The sequence below is a fragment of the Theropithecus gelada genome, chromosome 16, assembly GCF_003255815.1.
Source record: "Theropithecus gelada isolate Dixy chromosome 16, Tgel_1.0, whole genome shotgun sequence".
NCBI lineage: Eukaryota > Metazoa > Chordata > Mammalia > Primates > Cercopithecidae > Theropithecus > Theropithecus gelada.
In genome coordinates this window covers 30,108,619-30,131,682 of record NC_037684.1, presented here as the reverse complement: position 1 = coordinate 30,131,682, position 23,064 = coordinate 30,108,619, and the positions used below count along the sequence as shown (strand labels likewise).

Below are 23,064 nucleotides of genomic sequence, written 5' to 3'. Positions count from 1 at the left end.
CACGCGGACACGCGAGACGAGGAGGCGGACTGGTCTCTCCGGCTGCATTAATTCATCCACCCCCCGGGGTCTCCTGTGATGCAGGCTGTGGTCTGGGTTCGGGCCACAAAGATGAAGATGCAGTCGGGGCTTTAGGAGAGCGGCTCCCAGTGCACAGAGAAAGGCTTAGCCCTCCCCTGCCTCACCCTCCACAGTAGCCTTCTTCGTGACCATCGTAACCACAGCTATGCCTCTGGTGCTGTTATTGATTTTTTTTTTTTTTTTTTAAAGAGTCAGGGTCTTATTATGTTGCCCAGGTTAATCTCGAACTCCTGGGCTCAAGCGATCCTCCCATCTCGACCTCCCAAAGTGCTAGGATTACAGGCGTGAGCCACCTCGTCCGGTCTATAAACTTTATTTTTTATTTTTTTTGTAGAGATGGGGGTCTCCCTATGTTGCCCAGCCTGGTCTCGAACTCCTAGGCTCAAGCGATTCTCCTGCGTGAGCCAGCCACCCGGCCTGATAAACTCCCTTTCCCTTTTGTTGAGTGATACTATTAAATACAAACAGAAAAGCAAGCGAAAAAGAATGTCAGGAGGAGAACACACCCAAGTCACCACCACACTGCTGCAGAACTGTTGCTACGTCTCATCTTTACCGCAGCTGCAATTCCATGTCCGGAGCCGCGTGGGGCAGGGCCTGTGCGCGAGTTGGGGGAGGGGGTTAAGTGGGAGAGAGGCGCGGGAAAGAGGCAGACCCCACGATTGTCCCCAAGACTCCTTGTCCCCAAGAGGACAGCCATCGTGACTCTCCCGGACACCATTAAAAGAGATTACAAGTGAAGAGGGGTCAATCTGGAGCCTTCGCTCAGGCCTCACTTGGCTGTCGGGGGCCAAGAGACCAGACAGAAAAGTCTGGAAGCTGGAGGCAGTGGGGGAAGGCGCTGGAAGACTACAACTCCCGTCACGCGCCGCGCAGCGACGCCTGCGCACTGAACGCCGGTTGCCCATGCGGCCCTAGGGCTGGGAGCGCGGCGCCGCTCTCCGCTGCGGGGGAGGCCATGGCGGAACCTTCCCAGGCCCCGACCCCGGCCCCGGCTGCGCAGCCCCGGCCCCTTCAGTCCCCAGCCCCTGCCCCAACTCCGACTCCTGCACCCAGCCCGGCTTCAGCCCCGACTCCGACTCCCACCCCGGCACCAGCCCCTGCCCCAGCTGCAGCCCCAGCCGGCAGCACAGGGACTGGGGGGCCCGGGGTAGGAAGTGGGGGGGCCGGGAGCGGGGGGGATCCGGCTCGACCTGGCCTGAGCCAGCAGCAGCGCGCTAGCCAGAGGAAGGCGCAAGTCCGGGGGCTGCCGCGCGCCAAGAAGCTTGAGAAGCTAGGGGTCTTCTCGGCTTGCAAGGTGGGGGCGGGGCCTGGGGTGAAGGGGCGGGGCTTGGGGCATCCCTGGGCTCGGGTGGGAGTGGGGTCAAAGCTCTGGCTGCGGAGCGGCTCTTGCCCCAGAGGTATAGATCATTGACTGATCCTTCCACCTCCAGGCCAATGAAACCTGTAAGTGTAATGGCTGGAAAAACCCCAAGCCCCCCACTGCACCCCGCATGGATCTGCAGCAGCCAGCTGCCAACCTGAGTGAGCTGTGCCGCAGTTGTGAGCATCCCTTGGGTAAGGCAGGCAGCGCCCTTGAAGCTGGGGGCAGCTGCTTGGACAGGGTGACAAGTGCCACAAAGCCTCATCTCTGAAAAAAATCAAAGATGCCTCGAAGGAGGGATTGGGTTGGGGGGTGTGTATGCACCAAGGGAGGGGAAAGGAAATCTCTCAGCCCAGAACAGGCCCAGGAAACCCAATGGCTGTTATCGCAGCAGTCAGTCTCACTATTGGTCACACTGGTTGGAGGGACGGAGTGTGCATCTTGGTTGGCTGTGAAGAGGGTCAAGAAGCCTTGTTGATTTCTTCTATCAATTTTTCCCAACTCTGCCATCTGTCTTGCAGCTGACCACGTATCTCACTTGGAGAATGTGTCAGAGGATGAAATAAACCGACTGCTGGGGATGGTGGTGGATGTGGAGAATCTCTTCATGTCTGTTCACAAGGAGGAGGACACAGACACCAAGCAGGTCTATTTCTACCTCTTCAAGGTGAGCTTCTACTGAAGGAGGGTGTGAATGAAGGAGGTGGGGCCTTGAGGGGTTGTCTGCAGCTCTGCCCCGCTCCCCTCTATGCCCCTTCCTCTTCTCTCTAGCTCCTGCGGAAGTGCATCCTGCAGATGACCCGGCCCGTGGTGGAGGGGTCCCTGGGCAGCCCTCCATTTGAGAAACCTAATATTGAGCAGGTGGGATAGGGAAATTGGAGATAGCGGAGAGGAGAATTGGGGACAGCTTGGAGGAGTGGGGAGCCTGTGTTCTCCATCCTCCTCAAGTTGAGAACAGTGGGGAGGTTCAGAGAAGGGAGGGTGTTTTGTGCTAACCTCAGGGTGGGCATGGTGGTAGGGAGGGGGCAGAGCTTTTCTATAGAGAGCACCCGAGAGAGAGAGGAGAACCTTGTCCCTGGCCTCAGGGAGCATCTTCCTTTGTCTAAGAAGGCCCTGCAGGCTGCTCACATCTCATTCCTGGTTTTATTCCCCACCCACCCCTTCTCAGGGTGTGCTGAACTTTGTGCAGTACAAGTTTAGTCACCTGGCTCCCCGGGAGCGGCAGACGATGTTCGAGCTCTCAAAGATGTTCTTGCTCTGCCTTAACTACTGGAAGCTTGAGACACCTGCCCAGTTTCGGCAGAGGTCTCAGGCTGAAGATGTGGCTACCTACAAGGTCAATTACACCAGGTAGGCCCAGCCAGGGGCAGCTTCGGGGGAGGCTTGCAGGCCCAGCCTGGGTTCAGTTGTTTCCGCCCTCACCTGTCTCCCCCTCAACTCCCTACTCCAGATGGCTCTGTTACTGCCACGTGCCCCAGAGCTGTGATAGTCTCCCCCGCTACGAAACCACTCATGTCTTTGGGCGAAGCCTTCTCCGGTCCATTTTCACCGTTACCCGCCGGCAGCTGCTGGAAAAGTTCCGAGTGGAGAAGGACAAATTGGTGCCCGAGAAGAGGACCCTCATCCTCACTCACTTCCCCAAGTAAGGCTCCTTCTGGCCTATCAGGATTTGGCCCCAAGTTCACATCCTCCCTGTTGTCCCCTTTTTTCCAGGAAGGCTTCCTGGATTGGTCCCTCCTCTCCCTCCATGGGCCTTCTGGGATCTGGGCGTCTACCTGGCAGACTTGCCCATGGCCCAGAAGCAACTTGCTAGTACTAGTCTGGGGATGGCAGGTACATAGCCCAAGCTAACGCTGCCCCCACCCCACCCTATGCCCCGGTAGATGTTACTAATTGTTTCCCATGGGGGCCTGGACACAGCCTCAGACTCCTTCCCTGCACAGCTCTCCCAAGAAATCAGAGCTTATGCTTGAAGTGAAACCAATTTCTACTCCTGTTCTGGTCTTTTCTGTACAATTTTCTTCTGTTCGGCCACACCTTTTAAAATCTGGGTCATAACTCCCCTGTTCAAAAAACCCTAACTGACGAATCCTGGCTCTCTAGTGCCCTCCGCCATTAGGTGGGAACAAGAGATGGCAAGGTGGGGTGGAGTCTGAGCCCATTTTGATACTGAGGGCAGTGAGGGGATTCAGGGTGACAAGGTGCCCTGCCTGGCCACACAGCACAGGATGACATCAGCTCAGACCTGTCTCCCTGTGCTACACAGCATCGTGAAACTGAGCTTCTTTGATCTCTGTCCTGGATGTGTCCTGTTGTCTTACCTTCAATTGGAGGCTCCCAGAAGACAGGGGCTGTCCCCTCTTTCAGGTCCCCAGTTCCCTAAGAGCAGGGTCTGCTCTGAACAGCCTCCAGTCCCTCTGCTGCCTGGCCCAGGCTGCACCCTTGGAGAACAGAGTTGTGGGACAGACTGTGTCCTCCCTACAGATTCCTGTCCATGCTGGAGGAGGAGATCTATGGGGCAAACTCTCCAATCTGGGAGTCAGGCTTCACCATGCCACCCTCAGAGGGGACACAGCTGGTGCCCCGGCCAGGTATGTGCCATGGTATGCTCTGTAGGGTGTCTGGCCTGCCTGGCTGAGCTAAGCCTCCTGGGTGGAAGAGGGCTCAGCTGGGCCAGAGGCCCTGGATCCCACTGAGGGACCTGCCACCAGCTTCAGCCCTCCCGTCCCTGACTTCTCTCTCTCTCTGTCTCAGCTTCAGTCCCCCCGTCCCTGACCTCTCTCTCTCTCCCCTTAGCTTCAGTCCCCCGGTCCCTGACTTCTCTCTCTCTCTCCTCAGCTTCGGTCAGTGCAGCAGTTGTTCCCAGCACCCCCATCTTCAGCCCCAGCATGGGCGGAGGCAGCAACAGCTCCCTGAGTCTGGATTCTGCAGGGGCCGAGCCTATGCCAGGTGGATACTTGATCCCTGACCTCTGACCATCACTCACTCCTTCCCAAACCTTTTTTTACTGATCCTGACCAACCTTGCCTGCCTCCCCAATAGGCGAGAAGAGGAAGCTCCCGGAGAACCTGACCCTGGAGGATGCCAAGAGGCTCCGTGTGATGGGCGACATCCCCATGGAGCTAGTCAATGAGGTCATGCTGACCATCACTGACCCTGCTGCCATGCTGGGGCCTGAGGTGGGCAGCCCGACCTGCTGACCAGTTGGGGGACCCCCACCAACCTGACACCCCAGCTCACAGCCCCTCTTCTGTGCCCAGACGAGCCTGCTTTCGGCCAATGCGGCCCGGGATGAGACAGCCCGCCTGGAGGAGCGCCGTGGCATCATTGAGTTCCACGTCATCGGCAACTCGCTGACACCCAAGGCCAACCGGCGGGTGTTGCTGTGGCTCGTGGGGCTGCAGAATGTCTTTTCCCACCAGCTGCCACGCATGCCTAAGGAGTATATCGCCCGCCTCGTCTTTGACCCGTGCGTCCCCCAGAGAGCCCCTCCCCCAGGGCAGCACCCCCGGGTCCCTTCCTCCTCGGCCTCTTGACTCCTCAAAATTGGAGATCCCCTGCTCTCCACTTCTGAAGTTCAACCTTTGAGCATTCTTATTTCTCACTGCCCAACACTGACTACAGTTCAGACTTCCAGGGCTCTGGGGACCTGAAGGAAACAGGCAGGGGCTGTGACGTGCCCACCTCTCTCTTAGGAAGCACAAGACTCTGGCCTTGATCAAGGATGGGCGGGTCATCGGTGGCATCTGCTTCCGCATGTTTCCCACCCAGGGCTTCACGGAGATTGTCTTCTGTGCTGTCACCTCGAATGAGCAGGTCAAGGTGAGTGCGGCTCCCCAGCCCACTCGCTCCGGAGTTTGGGCCAGCTCGGAGCAGCGGGATGTGTGGGATGCAGCAGCCCCTTGCTCTTCTCTTAGTGGCCCGTTCCTCACATCCCCACAAGGTGGCAGCCGTACTTTGATATCTGTGGATTAGGAAACCACCTGTTCACAGACGGAGCCCAAGAGGCGGCCACGCTTTGGTGACCTGTGGACTAGGATTTTCTTCATCACAAGAACATTTACATACATGGGGGAATTAATTACTTTACTTTTTATTTTTTATTTATTTTTTGAAACAGGGTCTCTCTCACCCAGGCCGGAGTGCAGAGGCATGATCAGGGCTCACTGCAGCCTCGACCTCCCAGGCTCAAGTGATTCTCGTGCCTTGGCTTCCCAAGTAGCTGGGACTACAGGCATGCGCCATTACATCTGGCTAACTTTTGTGTTTTAGTAGAGACAGGGTTTTACCATGTTGCCCAGGCTGGTCTCTAACTCCTGACCTCAAGTGATTCACCCACCTCGGCCTCCCAAAGTGCTGGGATTACAGGGGTGAGCCACGGTGACCAGCCGAACTAACCGTTATTACAGTAGTCCTATGCTGATAGCCTTGGCTTCTGTCCTTTGTTACAACAGACCCCCTCGTAGGGTCGCTGGCTCTGTGTGTCACATACCTCAGATCTGCGTGGCGCATCGTTGGCCCTGATGTGTGGGAGCCATTGCTCCTGCTCAGGCCTCTGGTGACTCCCTCTCCCTCCTCTCCCAACTCTGAGGCCCAGGGACTGGGAATCGCTGGCCTGTGTTGGGTTTGGACCCGGCCCTGCCACGGCTGGCAGCCTGACCTTGAACGCATTTCCTAACATAGCTGAGTTTCAGTTTTCTCTTTTCTAAAATAGAGGTGGTACTACTCGCCTCTGGGGTTGAGAATCGGTCTGTAAAACAGGAAGCACTGCACCTGGCCCAGAGTGAGCTTAGAAAGCCTCTACCTTTCACTTTCCCCCATAAACTCCCCTCTCTCTGTCAGCTGCCTTTCTTCCTCTTTGCCTGGATGCTCTCCCTCTCCCCACCTCCTTTCCAATCCACCCGCTCCACTCTGGGCTCTGAGACCTCTCCAGCACCAGGCCCATCCTCAGCTCCTGGTGAGTCCTGCTCCCCTGCCCCGCAGGGTTATGGGACCCACCTGATGAACCACCTGAAGGAGTATCATATCAAGCACAACATTCTCTACTTCCTCACCTACGCGGACGAGTACGCCATCGGCTACTTCAAAAAGCAGGTGACCCGTAGCCTTGTCCCACACTGGTCCTTTGCCTGAAGCCTGGGGTCATTCTGTCCAGCCCCTCTGTGGATGGAGTAGGAGTCCCTTTATGTCCCCTACTTCACCTGACACCTGCCAGGAAAGTCTCCATGCCTATCTTCTTTCCTCTGCTGCCACTGCCCCAGGGGAGAATGGGGGCCTATGGGGCCAGTAGAGCAGGCTGGAGGAACTGGGGGGCCAGTAGAGCAGGCCGGAGGAACTGGGGGGCCAGTAGAGCAGGCCGGAGGAACTGGGGGGCCAGTAGAGCAGCCTGGAGGAACTGGGGGGCCAGTAGAGAAGGCCGGAGGAACTGGGGAGCCAGAGCAGGCTGGAGGAACTGGGGGGCCAGTAGAGCAGGCTGGAGGAACTGGGGGGCCACTAGAGTGGCCTGGAGGAACTGGGGGGCCAGTAGAGAAGGCCGGAGGAACTGGGGAGCTAGTAGAGCAGGCTGGAGGAACTGGGGGGCCAGTAGAGTGGCCTGGAGGAACTGGGGGGCCAGTAGAGCAGCCTGGAGGAACTGGGAGGCCAGTAGAGCAAGCTGGAAGAACTGGGGGGCCAGTAGAGCAAGCTGGAGGAACTGGGGGGCCAGTAGAGAAGGCCAGAGGAACTGGGGAGCCAGTAGAGCAGCCTGGAGGAACTGGGGGGCCAGTAGAGCAGCCTGGAGGAACTGGGGGGCCAGTAGAGCAGCCTGAAGGAACTGGGGGGCTCTTCGGGATGAGTCAGGAGTGGGCAGCTGACCCGGGACCTTTCCAGGGACAGTTCAAACCCTCAGTGCCCCAGGAGGAGGTTCAGGAGCAGGAGGTGTCACATGGCACGTGCCACCCCTCTGGTGCTCCCAGGGGAGGGACTACAGAAGTTGGGAAATATGGATGGACTGGGTCATGACCATCCACCCCCCAGGGTTTCTCCAAGGACATCAAGGTGCCCAAAAGCCGATACCTGGGCTACATCAAGGACTACGAGGGAGCGACACTGATGGAGTGTGAGCTGAATCCCCGCATCCCCTACACAGAGCTGTCCCACATCATCAAGAAGCAGAAAGAGGTGGTGTGCGCACGTGCGCATCTGTGGGAGTTTTCATGAATGTGCATGCGGAGGGCGAGCGCACGTGTGTAGACCTGTACTACGTGTACATGCGTGTATGTGTGTGTGTGAGTGAGGAGGGGACAGGCCAGGATCTTGGTTCTTGCTCTGCTCCCTTGGGGAAGGTATGAGGGGAGGTGCTGGATTAGGTGGCATTGCATCTGGGTGGGTGCAGCTGGTGGCTCTGACTGTGGCCCTGGGATGGGTTGTTGCTGGGGCTGGAGCTGGCCCCTTAGACCCTTCCTTCCCTCAGATCATCAAGAAGCTGATTGAGCGCAAACAGGCCCAGATCCGCAAGGTCTACCCGGGGCTCAGCTGCTTCAAGGAGGGCGTGAGGCAGATCCCTGTGGAGAGTGTCCCTGGCATTCGTAAGCAGAGGTCTCGGTTGCGGGGTAGTGGGGGCACGCTGCTTGGGGTGCAGACCGGCATTCTTAGAGACATTCTCCCACTTCCCACTTTGCAGGAGAGACGGGCTGGAAGCCGTTGGGGAAGGAGAAGGGGTGAGTGTTTTGTCAAAGGAGCCAGGTTGGGGGCGGGGCAGAGGGACTCGGAGCCTCAGACTTGGTGTGTCTCGCCCCAGGAAGGAGCTGAAGGACCCCGACCAGCTCTACACAACCCTCAAAAACCTGCTGGCCCAAATCAAGGTGGGGAGACCAGGTTGCCTTTCCGGGGCCCCTGCACCAATGGCTGTGGCCTCTTGATGCGGTGTGAGGTGGGTGGCGTTCTCGGGCTGGCGTGGGTGCAGCAGGGCTGTCCCCAGCTCGGCTCTTCTCTCCAGTCGCACCCCAGTGCCTGGCCCTTCATGGAGCCTGTGAAGAAGTCGGAGGCCCCTGACTACTACGAGGTCATCCGCTTCCCCATTGGTGAGGACCCTCCATTCCATCTCCTTCCCCCCTCTTCCATCCCCATACCTGCTCCTGCCCTCACTGCGCCCTGCAGCCCCATGGGGCCCACCCCGGTGGACAGCCCTGCCATGGTCCTCAGCCTCTTAAAGCTGTGCTCCGCCTCCTGCTGCCCCAGACCTGAAGACCATGACTGAGCGGCTGCGAAGCCGCTACTATGTGACCCGGAAGCTCTTTGTGGCCGACCTGCAGCGGGTCATCGCCAACTGCCGCGAGTACAACCCCCCGGACAGCGAGTACTGCCGCTGCGCCAGCGCCCTGGAGAAGTTCTTCTACTTCAAGCTCAAGGAGGGAGGGCTCATTGACAAGTAGGCCCAGCTTTGGGCCACAGCCCTGACCTTGAATGTCTCCACCTCGGATTCTGATCTGATCCTTAGGGGATGCCCTGGCCCCACGGACCCAACTCAGCTTGAGACACTCTAACCAAGGGCCCTCCGGCCCCTGATCCTGCATCCCTTTCTGGACCTTCAGGCACCCCCAAGCCTGCAGCTCTGTCCCAGCCTTCACTGTGTGTGAGAGGTCTCCTGGGTTGGGGCCCAGTCCCTCTAGAGTGGCTGGTGGCCAGGGATGAACCTTGCCCAGCCGTGGTGGCCCCCAGACCTGGTCCCTAAGAGCTTTGGAGGCTTGGATTCCTGGGCCTGGCCCAGGTGGCTATTTCCCTGAGGACCAGGACTGCTCATTTTAGCTTGAGTGTTGGCTTCAGGGGTTGGAAGTTCAGTCCAAACTGGAGGGGGCCATGCCTTGTCCGGTACTGTACTGTCAGTCTCCCCCGGGGTGGGGATATGGGGACCATTCATTCCCTGGCATTAATCCCTTAGAGGGAACAATAAAGCTTTTTATTTCTCTGTGTGATTGTTTCTTTGGTATAGTCCCAGCCTTAGCAGGCTCACCTTGGCCCCCCCAGGGACCTCTTGCAAACTGGAGGCTGCTCTCCCCAGCAAGCCTCAGACCTGGTCCTGTGCTACACCTGCCCCCTGCGCAGCCCAGGTCTCACCTGCTCTAGTCGGGCAGACCTACCTGGCTGCAGCCCCCCACCTCTTCCCTCCTCCAGGCTGCTCCTGATCCAGATGCCAGGGCAGCAGGGGTCAGAACCTCCTGACTTAACCTTAACCTGGGTGGACGTGGTTACAACTGACCGCAAAAGGGCCAAAGCGTAGAGGATCCCGTAGCAGTGAAAGAGTGCTTCCCTGTTAGCACACATGGGGCTTTTTCTCGGGCAGGGATGGGAGATTCCTAAATCGGCTCAGCTGGCTCCTCCCCTCAGTTTCAGTTTCCATTTCCGATTTCTGCTGTCTGCGCTGAGCACAGCAGCACCAGGCTGAGCTAAACAGGGCCGCCCTGGGCAGGCCTACCTGGTGGTGCAGGTGAGACCCGGGCTGGGCAGGGGGCAGGTGTAGCCTGTGTTACTCCCACCCCCACCTTTTGGCCAGAGCAGTCTCCTGAAGGGTTTTGAGGGTGTCCTCCCCCACCTCCCTCAAGTGTGGTGGAGTCCTGGGCAAAGGGAGGTCTCTGTACCGACCAGTCTGGCCAGGAGTTGGGATGAGTGGAGGGGCCAGTGGGTCTGAGTCCCCTGCCATTCCCAGAATGGAGCTGTGGCCCTACCAATGGGAGGTGATCATGCCTGCCACGGCGCTGGCGCAGTGGCAGTACTCGTCCCGGAGTTTGTACTCGCGGCAGTTGGCGATGACTGTTAGCACAAACGGTTCTTTTTTATTGGTTCTTTTTCCCGGGGCGGGGATGGGAGATTCCTAAGTCGGCTCAGCTGGCTCCTTCCTTCAGTTTCAGTTTCCATTTCGGGTCTCTGAGCTGAGCACAGTAGCACTAGGCTGAGTTAAGTGGGACTGCCCTGGGCAGACCTACCGACTAGAGCAGGTGAGACTTGGGCTGGGCAGGGGGCAGGTGTAGCCTGTGTTACTCCCGCCTCCCGCTTTTGGGCAGAGCAGAGTCCTGATGGGTTCTGAGGGAGTCCTGCCCCACCTCCTTCAAGTGGGGTGGAGTCCTGGGCAAAGGGAGGTCTCTGCACAAACTGGTCTGGCCAGGAGTTGGGAGGCGTGGAGGGGCCGGTGGGTCTGAGTCCCCCGCTATTACCAGAATGGAGCTGCGGCCCTACCAGTGGGAGGTGATCATGCCTGCCCTGGAGGGCAAGAATATCATCATCTGGCTGCCCACGGGGGCTGGGAAGACCCGGGCGGCTGCTTATGTGGCCAAGCGGCACCTAGAGACTGTGGATGGAGCCAAGGTGGTTGTATTGGTCAACAGGGTGAGTGGTCTGTCCCTGCCCCACTCCCCCACCACCAAGCAGGGTCTCAGCTCTTCAGGCATCTCTCAGTCCCCGCCAGAACTCCAAAGCTGCTGTGGCCATCCCTAAGCTCACCTGTCTTTCCACCCCGGCTCAGTACCCAGCCATGCCCTGCGGGTCACCTTACCTCCCCCGCACTTCCCTGGCCCCAGATTCAGCTTTCTCTTCCCAGCTCATTCTCCACCTCCAGGTGCACCTGGTGACCCAGCACGGTGAAGAGTTCAGGCGCATGCTGGATGGACGCTGGACCGTGACAACACTGAGTGGGGACATGGGGCCACGTGCTGGCTTTGGCCACCTGGCCCGGTGCCATGACCTGCTCATCTGCACAGCAGAGCTTCTGCAGATGGCACTGACCAGCCCCGAGGAGGAGGAGCACGTGGAGCTCACTGGTGAGGGCCATGGCCAGGAGGAAAAGGATATGCATCTGGGGTACTTCCTCCCGCCAACCCCAGGGCACCCACCGGAATCAAGGTGTTGGGAGTTTTTGTGGGAGTGGAGGGTTGCCTGTTCACAAAACCCCAGCAGACACTCTAGTAGAAACAGGCCGGGCTATAGTATAGGATCTTAGACAAGTCCCTTCCCCAGCTGAGCCTCGGTTTACTAATCTGTGAAATGGAGAGAAATCATCCCTGCCTGGCTCTCCATCCTGGGACACAGCTGCAAGTCGTGAAGGGAAGAAGGAATTCTTTTTTTTTTTTTTTTTTTGAGACAGAGTCTCGCTCTGCCGCCCAGGCTGGAGTGCAGTGGCCGGATCTCAGCTCACTGCAAGCTCCGCCTCCCGGGTTCACGCCATTCTCCTGCCTCAGCCTCCCGAGTAGTTGGGACTACAGGCGCCCGCCACCGCGCCCGGCTAGTTTTTTGTATTTTTTTTAGTAGAGACGGGGTTTCACCGTGTTAGCCAGGATGGTCTCGATCTCCTGACCTCGTGATCCGCCCGTCTCGGCCTCCCAAAGTGCTGGGATTACAGGCTTGAGCCACTGCGCCCGGCCGGAAGAAGGAATTCTTAAGACTATTGTGGGGACTACCTGAAAGCTGATGGGAGGAAGGGCTTTGCAAACACAGGTCACAGCCTTCCTCCCTGTGCCCTCAGCCTTCTCCCTGATCGTGGTGGATGAGTGCCATCACACGCACAAGGACACAGTCTACAACGTCATCATGAGCCGGTACCTAGAACTTAAACTCCAGAGGGCACGGCCCCTACCCCAGGTGCTGGGTCTCACAGCCTCCCCAGGCACTGGTGGGGCCTCCAAGCTCGATGGGGCCATCGACCACGTCCTGCAGGTCAGCCTGGCCCCTGTGGGCCTCCCACTGCCAGACCCACCAGGGACTTCCCTCCCTCCCTCCCTCCCTGCCTGCCGGCCTGCCTGCCTGCCCGCCCTGCCACTACCCCATCCCCACCAGTCCTACCAGGCTCTCCATGGCAGTGTCTGGCCCCTTCCTTGCCTAAGATCCAGCCTCCATTGGTTTCTTATGGCACAAAGAATTAACTCCCAACTCTACTATGGTTTACAAAGTTCCACATGATCTACCTCTCCACCTCATTTCCTGCGCCCTCCCTGTTGTAGCTCATCCTACAGCTACACTGGCCTGCCTTCTGCATCTTGAACATGCAGGGCTTGTTCCCATCTCGTGACCTTTGCACTTACCATTTCTTTTGCCTGGAATGCCCTTCCCTTTGAACTTTACCTGCTGCTTCCTCCTTGTCGTTCATTGAACAGCTTAATGCCACCTCTTGAAAGTCCTCCCTGATCACCCCCTCTGCTCTCTGTCATGTCATCCAGTGCTATCCTCTTCAGAGCTTGTTAACGTGCTCTGCAAGGTTCTATTCTTTTTTTTTTTTTTTTTTTTCGGAACAGAGTCTCACTCTATCGCCCAGGCTGGAGGGCAGTGGCATGATCTTGGCTCCTTGTAACCTCCGCCTCCCAGGTTCAAGTGATTCTCCTGCCTCAGCCTCCCGAGTAGCTGGGATTACAGGCGCATACTACTATGCCCAACTAATTTTTTGTATTTTTAGTAGGGATGGGGTTTCACCATGTTGGCCACGCTAGTCTCAAACTCCTGACCTCATGATTCTCCCACCTCGGCCTCCCAAAGTGCTGGGATTACAGGCGTGAGCCACCATGCCCAGCCTCTTTTTTTTTTTTTTTTTTTTTCTTGAGACCGAGTCTCACTTTGTCAGCCAGGTTGGAGTGCAGTGGCACGATCTTGGCTCACTGCAACCTCCACCTCCCGGGTTCAAGTGATTCTTCTGTCTCAGCCTCCTGAGTAGCTGGGACTACAGACGTGTGCCAGCATGCTTGGCTAATTTTTGTACTTTTAGTAGAGATGAGGTTTCACCATGTTGGCCAGGCTGGTCTCAAACTCCTGACCTCAGGTGATCCGCCAGCCTCGGCCTCCCAAAGTGCTGGGATTATAGGCGTGAGCCACCGCACCTGGCCGGTTCTATTATTATTTACTGGTTTATTATCTGTCTCTCCAACTCCAATCTGAGTTCCTTTGTATCCCCAGTGCCTAGAACAAGACTGGCAGAGAGAGGGCGAGCAATATTTGAGTAGACGAATGCCCACACCCGCAATGGCCCACACTGTCCTGTCCTCAGCTGGGATCCATCCTGCCCCAAAGGTTTGCCCATTGTCCCCACAGACCCTCCCTTTCCAGTAAAGTCCTCTCTGTTGCCCCCAGCTCTGTGCCAACTTGGACACGTGGTGCATCATGTCACCCCAGAACTATCGCCCCCGGCTGCAGGAGCACAGCCAACAGCCTTGCAAACAGTACAACCTCTGCCACAGGCGCAGCCAGGTATGTAGGGGCAGGGACACGGTGAGAGCGGGAGCTGGTGTCAAGTTAGGACACCAAGGCTTGGGCCCTGACTCCGCCCTCACAGGCTGTGTGACTTCAGGTCACTTGCTATGTATCTGAGACTCAATTTCTCCTTTCTGTGAAATGGGGCAGATACAGCCCATGCCCACAGCCTGCTCTTTGGATTGACTCAGAAGGCACCACCGGTGTCTGTCACAGCACTGACATGCTGGGGAGTGCTCTAGAAACCAGAGAGCAGGGATACTTTGTGCTGAGGCTCTACTGAGCCCTCTCCAGTATGGACACGGCCTGGTGTCTGCTATGACTGGACTGGACAAGGACTAGGTGTCAGGTCCATAACTACACCAAATGTTACATTTGGGGTCAGGTTTGAGCCCACGCTGTGGTCTGGAGGGAGGGAGGGAGGGAGCAGATAGCTGAAAGAACACTTGGGGGGCCATAGGCAGGTGAAATGTAGTTTTATTCAGCAGCTCTCTCAGCAGCAGCTCTCTCACACTGTCCACCTTTATCTGGGCTGTGTGCTCTGGCTCTGGGGCTCCTGCTGCCCCCACGCCTGCAGCTGCACTCCCTGGCCTGCAAGGCCAGCTCTGTCAGGGTCAGCAGCTTAACTCTTTCCCTCTGGGCACAAGCCGGTTCCCGGCTCCCCACTGCCCACCTTCAAGGCGACCGGCTCTCCCTTACAGGAGTTAGTAGCATTATTCTCTCTCTGGGCATGCCAGTGTGCCCTGCCGTGCCGAGCTGAACCGAGCCCCATGCACAGCGTCAGCAGGGCAGTTATACCTTCTACTGACAGTAGAGTCCAGTATGAACTTACACAAACAGGTTACATAGCAAGTGGAGTATGTGCCTGCCCCCTAAACTCGCTGAGTCACTCTGGCCTGGATGTCCGCCTCAGCCTATTCCTTGACCAAAGCACATCCATGTACCTTACACTAGGCATCACCGTGCCCAGGCCAAAGGGTAAGAGCACATCGTGGGTGAGACAGGGCAGGACTCCTTCACACTCCAGCCGGCCTCCCTCTGGAGCTCATCCCTCAGCTTAGACAGATGGCTGAGGCAGTCGCAGCGTGCTACACGCCGCGGTCAGCACCCCCACTGGGTGCCCATCCTCCAGTGTGTATGGGAATCCCCTCCAACTCTCTTCTTGCCCAGGATCCGTTTGGGGACTTGCTGAAGAAGCTCATGGACCAAGTCCACGACCACCTGGAGATGCCTGAGTTGAGCCGGAACTTTGGGACGCAGATGTATGAGCAGCAGGTGGTGAAGCTGAGCGAGGCTGGTGAGAGGGGCAGCCCCTCAGGCGGAGGCGAGGATGCTGGAGGAGTCAGGGGCGGGGCCTGCCTGGGCGGAGGCCTAGCCACTCCAGGGGCGGAGTCTGAGTGGGAGGGCCCTATGGGGCGGGACAGGGGCGGGGCTGTGGGCCGCTCAAACACTATGCCCTCTGCCCGCAGCGGCTTTGGCCGGGCTCCAGGAGCAGCGGGTGTACGCACTTCACCTGAGGCGCTACAATGACGCGCTGCTCATCCATGACACCGTCCGCGCCGTGGATGCCCTGGCTGCGCTGCAGGATTTCTATCACAGGGAGCACGTCACTAAAACCCAGATCCTGTGTGCCGAGCGCCGGCTGCTGGCCCTGTTCGATGGTGAGGGGCGGGAGGGGGATTCCGGCCCGGGGGTGATGGGACCTGGATGCGAGGTCAGAGGCCAGGGCACAGGGGACAAGGTCAGGTGGGAAGGTGCCCGCGAGGATACTGGTGGAGACCCTATTTTTCTAACCAAAATCCAAGGCCATGGGTAGGACTGATTTGTTTCCTCGTTTGTGAAGGTTTTTGCATAGTTGTTAAAATTAATTCACATTGTTGACTTTTTTTTTTAAACAGTTGGGATCTTGCTCTATTGCCCAGGCTAGAGGACAGTTGTGCAATCACAGCTCACTGCAACCTCGACTTAATGGGCTCAAGTAATTCTCACCCTTCAGCCCCCCAAGTAGTTAGGACTATAGGTGGGCACCACCACTCCCAGCTAATTAAAAAAAAATTTTTTGTAGAGGTGGAGTCTCACTTTGTTGCCCAGGCTGGTCTAACTCCTGGGCTCAAGTGATCCTCCTGCCTCTGCCTCCCAAAGTGCTGGGATTACGGTGTGAGCCACTGCGCCTGGCCCAGATTTTTTAAAAACATTAGTTAGGAGTGGTTCCTTTAGACTGGGAGAGTGAGGCTGAAAGTCAGAGGGTGAAATTTAAGTTTGCAAATCTCAGCACAGGCTGGGGCTCAAGAGATCTGGGTAGCAGAGGTCAGAGTGAAAAGCTCAAGGGTCATCCTGGTCACTGGGAAGAAGAGGGTTCTAGTCTGAGGTTCTGCACTGTGTGACCCTGGTGTGAGGCTGGCCTTGAGAGTGGGCTTGGTAGGAGGCATCCTTTTTGTTTGTTTGTTTGAGAAGGAGTCTTGCTCTGTTGCCCAGGCTGGAGTGCAATGGCACTATCCCAGCTCACTACAACCTCCCCCTCCTGAGTTCAAGCGATTCTCCTGCCCTAGCCACTGGAGTAGCTGGGATTACAGGTGTGCATCACCATGCCCAGCTAATTTTTAGTAGAGACAGGGTTTCACCATATTGGTCAGGCTGGTCTCGAACTCCTGACCTAGGTGATCCGCTCACCTCACCCTCCCAAAGGGCTGGGATTACAGGCGTGAGCCAATGCACCCGGCCAGGGCATCCTTAAATGTATTCTTGGTGCTGCTGTGGGGGAGTTGAGCAGGAGCTCCATCCTTCCACCACCCCCACCTTCTGCATTCCTGCAGTCCTATTCCTGTGAGAACCTCCTCCGCCAGTGCCCTCCCCACTCCAAGATCTGAATCCTCTGCCTGTCTGGGGCTTTCTTTCTCTTTCTTTCTTTCTTCTTTCTTTCTTTTTCCTTTCTTTCTTTCTTTTCTCGCTTTCTCTCTCTCTCTCTTTCTCTCTTTCTTCTTCTTTTTTTTTTTCAGACAGTCTCACTCTGTTACACAGTACACAGTCTGTAGTGCAGTGATGCAATCATAGCTCTCTTCAGCCTTGACCTCCTGGGCTCAAGCAATCCTTCTGCCCTCAGCCTCCCAAGTGTCTCGGACTACAGACATGTGCCACTACACCCGGCTAACTTTTTGGGGTTTTCAACAGGCCATAAGAATGTGCTGGCCCACCTGGCAACTCATGGCCCAGAGAATCCAAAACTGGAGATGCTGGAAAAGATCCTGCAAAGGCAGTTCAGGAGCTCTGACAGCCCCCGGGGTATCATCTTCACCCGCACCCGCCAAAGCGCACACTCCCTCCTGCTCTGGCTTCAGCAGCAGCCGGGCCTGCAGACCGTGGACATTCGGCCCCAGCTACTGATTGGGGCTGGGAACAGCAGCCAGAGCACCCACATGACCCAGGTGTGGGCTTCGGGGAAAGATGCTGGCACTGCGGGGGGGATTCCATAGGAGAGAAGTGTGGGGAACAGGGTCTTCAGCACAGAGGGGTGGAGGCAGGGAGAACTGGTGGAAAGAGAAGGTTGACTGTCCCCAGGCAGAGGCGCAAGGAGCTAGGGGAGAGGGGCGGACACTGACATCCCCAGTGCTGAAGCCTCTCCCAGTCTGGGGGTCCCTGGGTGCAGAAGAGTGGGCATAGGGGTCTGTAGGTCTGTAGGGAAAGAGGTGGGTGATGTAGTTCCTCAGGACAGAGGATCAGGTCTGGGGTCCCTTGCAGGAGAAGGCTATGGCTTGGGAGTTTTTCCTAGACTAGAGGGGTAGGGAGCCTTAGGAGTCCCTAGGGAAGATAGGGGTTGGACAGTTATCTGGGAAGATGGGCAAGATCCTGGGGGTACCTGGGGATAAAGATGGGATTCAAGTACTCCAGGGAGATGGACCAAGATTAGGAGTGAGGGCTGAATCAGGAGAGGCTACTCTGGCAGGTGGAGTCAGCCTGAGCCACCTCATGTACCAGCCTCTTTTTCCTCCCTGCCCTTCCCCTGCAGAGGGACCAGCAAGAAGTAATCCGGAAGTTCCGAGATGGAACCCTGAACCTTCTGGTGGCCACAAGCGTGGCAGAGGAGGGGCTGGATATCCCACAGTGCAACGTGGTGGTGCGCTATGGGCTCCTGACCAATGAAATCTCCATGGTCCAGGTACTCACACATTTCCTTCCACTCGGGCACCCTTATAGGATCCTGTGTGGGGCCCCAGCCCCACTCAGGACACCCCTTGTCTCCCTTCCCAGGCCAGGGGCCGTGCCCGGGCCGATCAGAGTGTGTACTCGTTTGTAGCAACTGAGGGTAGCCGGGAGCTGAAGCGGGAGCTGATCAACGAGGCGCTGGAGATGCTGATGGAGCAGGCAGTGGCTGCTGTGCAGAAGATGGACCAGGCCGAGTACCAGGCCAAGGTCTGCAGGCGGCCTGCATGCCCTATGGGAGGGATGGGGAGGAGACAGCCCCTCCCTGGCAGGTTTCTGACTGCACACTTATGTCCCCCTGTCCCCTCTATATCTCAGGGCTAACTTTGCCCACCTAGGGAAGGTTGGATAGAGGCCAGGGGTGGGGCTGCCAGGGAAGGCAGTACCTGGACTCCAGAAGGCCTTAGGAGCAGGCCTTGTCCAAGGCTCTTTATTTATCCTTGCCATGAGATACTTTATGTATCTGAAAGAGCTGCATTACAGCCCTCCTGGAACCAGGCAGAGGGGACAAGATAAGTCCACGTGCAGAAGATAAGCCCAGAACTAGGACTTATATCATTGGTTCCCCTGAGGCAGGGCCACCACCATCCTGCCTTGTCCAGGGTGCTCCCTGTTGTCCCAGCATAATTGTTAATGATGCCCCATGACAGATTCACAGAAGCAGCTTTACCTAAAATCCTTCAAGATTGAGCAGGAAAGCTTATCCCTCCCACTGTTGCCTCCCACTGCCCACACTGTTGTTCTCCACAGCTGCTTTTTTTTCCCCGAGACGGAGTCTCACTCTGTCACCCAGGCTGGAGTGCAGTGGCACAATCTCCGCCTCCTGGGCTCAAGCAATTCTCCTGCTTCAGCCTCCTGAGTAGCTGGGATTACAGGTGTGCGCCACCATGCCTGGCTAATTTTTGTCTTTTTGGTAGAGATGGGGTTTCGCCAATGTTGCCCAGGCTGGTCTCGAACTCCTGACCTTGTGATCCACCCTCCTTGGCCTCCCAAAATGCTGGGATTACAGGCATGAGTCACTGCACCCAGCAATAGAGCTGCTTTTAAGCTCCAGGGAGGGTTAAGGAAAGTCTCTTCCTGGTACAAATTATCTTAGGTCTTTGGGAACCCTTTGTCCCCCAAGGAATGTTCTCTTAGGCCCCAGTCATGCCTGGTGTCCCCTCCCACCCCAGATCCGGGATCTGCAGCAGGCAGCCCTGACCAAGCGGGCGGCCCAGGCAGCCCAGCGGGAGAGCCAGCGGCGGCAGTTCCCAGTGGAGCACGTGCAGCTACTCTGCATCAACTGCATGGTGGCTGTGGGCCATGGCAGTGACCTACGGAAGGTGGAGGGCACCCATCATGTCAACGTGAACCCCAACTTCTCGTGAGACCTGTGGAAGGGGCTATCGGGATGGGGGCGTGGGATGGGGGACTGGGAATCCTTCCCATCCAGACAGTGCTTTGAAGCTTTGGAAAGCTAAAGAGCATTATAGCAAGTATTCTGCATTTTCACAATAATCTGGTTAGACAGGTTTTATCCCTGTCTCCATTTTACAGGCAAGGAAATAGAGGCTCAGAGAGGCTACGTGACTTGCCCAAGTTCCCACAGCCACTATCTGGTTGAGCAAGAACTGGAATTCAGGATACTAAGTGTCAAAAGACCACACACTGACCCTCTGGTCCTACCTACTCCGAGGATATCAAGAGAGCTTGGCCATCCCTGAGCCATCCCCCATCCTCTGTCTCCTAGACAGTAAACTTCCCCCATCCTCCATCCATTCATTATGTCACCCTCTGTGTTCCAGGCCACTGTGCCAAGGATCTTCACACAGGTTTTCTCAATTGAGGAAGTCGCATTTCAGCTAGGTCTCAATGGGTCTGGTTTGAATTTGAGCGAATGAGAAGGTAACCACGGAGGGCCGGGCACGGTGGCTCACGCCTGTAATTCCAACACTTTGGGAGGCCGAGGTGGGTGGATCACTTGAGGTTAGGAGTTCAAGACCAGTCTGGCCAACATGGTGAAACCCCTTCTCTACTAAAAAAAAAAAATACAAAAATTAGTTGGGCCTGATGGCCCATGCTTGTAATCCCAGCTACTTGGGTAGCTGAGGCATGAGAATCGCTTGAACCCGGGAGGCAAGCCAAGATTGCACTACTGCACTCCAGCCTGGGCAATAGAGTGAGACTCTGCCCTTAAAAAAAAAAAAAAAAAAAAAAAAAAAGATGCCAGTTGACCTGAATGGAAGGGACTGTGAATAATGAGATTTAGAAAGAGACAGACTAGCCCATGGAAGATCTTAAAGGTCAGGTGTGTAAGTGTAGCCTTTATCCAGGAGGTTCCTCTTAGGAATCTTGGATAGATTTTAAGGAACAGAGTGTCAGGGCAGATTTATATTTTTAGATCACTCTAGCAGTTGGTGGAAGGATGGCTTGGGATTGGGAGTAAGAATGGAGGCAGAGAGACCCATTAGGAGACTGTGAGACCAGGTAACCAATGCTGAGGCTTGAACCTGGGCACAAGAGAACATGCGATGGAGGCCACACAGGTAGAACTCACTGAAGACTGGATTTCCTGGCCTGGGAAGTCTGTGCCTCTTGACCAGCAGGAAGGCCCAAGGTCCAGGCAGAGGCTTGGCCGGCAGGAGGGCATGAGATCTGGGGCTGAGGAGGGTCAATGAGGGCTGTAGCCACTCCCCTTCCTCTCCAGGATCTACTATAACGTCTCCAGGGATCCTGTGGTCATCAACAAAGTCTTCAAGGACTGGAAACCTGGGGGTGTCATCAGCTGCAGGAACTGTGGGGAGGTAAGAGCTTGGGCCATGTCCCAGGCCCCAGAGTCCTTAGCCCCAGTCTTCAGAGGCCCTCAGGGAGCCCTCACTAGGACACAGGAGACAGTCCCACCCCATGGCCTCCAGTCTGAAGAGGGAGGTACAGCCCCTGCCTAAGGGAGCCCATAGTCTGTGACATCTCAGGTGGGAGGAAAAGGCCCTGTATTCGGGGAATTCCAACTTGAGAGAAGCCCAGTCTGAGGCCAGAGACCCAGACCCTACACTCTCTGTCACCTCCAGATCTGGGGACTGCAGATGATCTACAAGTCAGTGAAGCTGCCAGCGCTGAAAGTCCGCAGCATGCTGCTGGAGACCCCTCAAGGGCGGATCCAGGCCAAAAAGTGGTCCCGCGTGCCCTTCTCCGTGCCTGACTTTGACTTCCTGCAGCATTGTGCCCAGAACCTTTCGGACCTCTCCCTGGACTGAGCACCTCGTTGCTGCAGTACCCGGTTCGGGCTGTAGGGTGCGGGAGAGTCCGCAGCAGCCGTCATCTTTCCCGGGACGCAGCCTGGTCCAGGCCCCTCCTTCCTGAATCGCCAGCTGTGGGCATCAGGCCCACCAGCCACAGAGGAGTCCTGGGCACCCTGGCTTAGGCTCCCGCAACGGGGAAACAACTGGAGGGCCAGAGCTCAGCCCAGACCTACCCTGCACGCACATAGACACTTTCATATGCACTGGATGGAGTTAGGGAAACTGAGGCAAAATAATTTGCCATACTGTACTCAGAATCACGACATTCCTTCCCTACCAAGGCCACTTCTATTTTTTGAGGCTCCTCAAAAAAGTAAATGAAAAAATGGGATAGAAAATGCATGGTATCTTAATTTTGTTGAAATACAATTGGTAGAAAATAAACTGCGTGTATTGTGTATTGTTTCCATTTGGTTCCTTTTTTTTTTTTTTTTTTTTTTTTTTTTCCTGTTTTTCACTTTTTTTGCCCAGCCTGGAGTACAGTCGCACGATCTTGGCTCCCTGCAACCTCCACCTCCTGAGTTCAAGTGATTCTCCTGCCTCAGCCTCCCAAGTAACTGAGATTACAGGTGCCCACCACCATGCACAGCTAATTTTTTGTATTTTTAGTAGAGATGGGGTTTTACCATGTTGGCCAGGTTGGTCTCAAACTCCTGACCTCACGCGATCTCCCTGCCTCAGCTACCCAAAGTGCTGAGATTACAAGCATGAGTTACCATGCCTGGCCTGGATACGTTTTAACATGCATATCCTCCACAATCAAGATAATGAACATAGCCATCACCTTCAAAATGTCCTGTTTCTTTCAGTGGAATTTTCAAAGAACAACAAAAGTTTCCTGGTGCCCCAGTGCAATCCATACCTCTGGCTCTTCCCCATAAAATGACCTGCTTTGTGGTAATTTTTAGTGTTAAAAGTGTTTGGTTTTTTCGAGACAGTCTCACTCTGTTGCCCAGGCTGGAGTGCAGTGGCGAGATCTCAGCTCACTGCAACCTCTGCCTTTGGGGCTCAAGTGATCCTCCTGCCTCAGCCTCTCAAGTAGCTGGGACTACAGGTGCCCACCACCATGCCTGGCTAATTTTTGTATTTTTGGTAGAGACAGGGTTTCACCACATTGCCCAACAGGCTGGTCTCAAACTCCTGAGCTCAGGTGATCCACCCACCTTGGCCTCTTAAAGTGCTGGGATTACATGCATGAGCTGCTGGGCCCGGCCTTGTGTTTTTTTGTTTTTGTTCTTATTTTGTTTTTGAGACGGGGACTCGCTCTGTTCCTGCTGGAGTGCCATAGTGCAATCATGGCTCACTTCAGCCTCGGCCTCCCAGGCTCAAGAAATCCCCCCACTTCAACCTCCCTGGTACCTTGGACTACAGATGTACCACACCTAATTTTGGGGGATTAGAGAGGCAGTGTACAGACAAGGTCTCACTATGTTGCTTAGGCTGGTCTCCAACTCCTGGGCTCAGGTGATCCTCCCAAAGTGCTGGGATCACAGGCATGAGCCACTGTGCCTGACCTAGTGTTAAAAGTTTTAGGCCAGGCGCGGTGGCCCATGATTCCAGCACTTTGGGAGACTGAGGCAGGCAGATCACCTGAGGTCAGGAGTTTGAGACCAGCCTGGCCATTACAGTGAAAGCCCATCTCTACTAAAAATTACAAAAATTAGCCTCGCGTAGTGGTGGGCCCCTGTAATCCCAGCTACTCAGGAGGCTCAGGCAGGAGACTCGCTTGAACCTGGGAGACGGAGTTTGCAGTGAGCCGAGATCGTGCCACTGCACTCCAACCTGGGTGACAGAGTAAGACTCCGTCTCAAAAAAAAAAAGTTTTAAACACTCCTTTTTAATAGCTCTCCTAAGCCTTATTCATAAAGAGTATCAACAGTCTAAACTTGAGGCCCATCAAGAGTGTGAGGGCTTCCTGCTCCCCCTACCCCATAATAGCTT

At 56.1% G+C, this 23,064-nt stretch overlaps 2 protein-coding genes across 2 annotated transcripts; both read left to right on the top strand.

The window, feature by feature from the left end:
• The first annotated feature begins 410 nt into the window (after window positions 1-410).
• On the top strand, window positions 411-9,393 carry KAT2A (lysine acetyltransferase 2A). The gene is made up of 18 exons (XM_025363914.1): window positions 411-1,378; window positions 1,515-1,638; window positions 1,966-2,111; window positions 2,216-2,305; window positions 2,613-2,794; window positions 2,895-3,086; window positions 3,929-4,035; window positions 4,283-4,393; window positions 4,487-4,623; window positions 4,705-4,913; window positions 5,140-5,266; window positions 6,428-6,538; window positions 7,460-7,603; window positions 7,896-8,010; window positions 8,106-8,142; window positions 8,223-8,286; window positions 8,421-8,505; window positions 8,663-9,393. Exons 1-18 carry the CDS (start codon window positions 1,040-1,042, stop codon window positions 8,854-8,856), a joined length of 2,514 nt encoding a protein of 837 aa, XP_025219699.1. The 5' UTR covers window positions 411-1,039; the 3' UTR covers window positions 8,857-9,393.
• A 419-nt stretch (window positions 9,394-9,812) lies between these two features.
• On the top strand, window positions 9,813-21,461 carry DHX58 (DExH-box helicase 58). The gene is made up of 12 exons (XM_025363604.1): window positions 9,813-10,804; window positions 11,034-11,235; window positions 11,937-12,127; window positions 13,529-13,645; window positions 14,819-14,945; window positions 15,118-15,309; window positions 16,817-17,070; window positions 17,652-17,801; window positions 17,894-18,055; window positions 19,018-19,208; window positions 20,532-20,628; window positions 20,893-21,461. Exons 1-12 carry the CDS (start codon window positions 10,637-10,639, stop codon window positions 21,076-21,078), a joined length of 2,037 nt encoding a protein of 678 aa, XP_025219389.1. The 5' UTR covers window positions 9,813-10,636; the 3' UTR covers window positions 21,079-21,461.
• The last annotated feature ends 1,603 nt before the right edge of the window (window positions 21,462-23,064 follow it).

Bases quoted from the DNA above. Each gene is read 5' to 3' on its own strand.
- KAT2A (XM_025363914.1), top strand. From the start codon at position 1,040: ATGGCGGAACCTTCCCAGGCCCCGACCCCGGCCCCGGCTGCGCAGCCC. The intron at 4,036-4,282 runs GTATGTGCCATG...CTCTCTCCTCAG, and splicing joins ACAGCTGGTGCCCCGGCCAG to CTTCGGTCAGTGCAGCAGTT. The intron at 4,624-4,704 runs GTGGGCAGCCCG...TTCTGTGCCCAG, and splicing joins CTGCCATGCTGGGGCCTGAG to ACGAGCCTGCTTTCGGCCAA.
- DHX58 (XM_025363604.1), top strand. From the start codon at position 10,637: ATGGAGCTGCGGCCCTACCAGTGGGAGGTGATCATGCCTGCCCTGGAG. The intron at 15,310-16,816 runs GTGAGGGGCGGG...GGTTTTCAACAG, and splicing joins GCTGCTGGCCCTGTTCGATG to GCCATAAGAATGTGCTGGCC. The intron at 17,802-17,893 runs GTACTCACACAT...CTCCCTTCCCAG, and splicing joins ATGAAATCTCCATGGTCCAG to GCCAGGGGCCGTGCCCGGGC.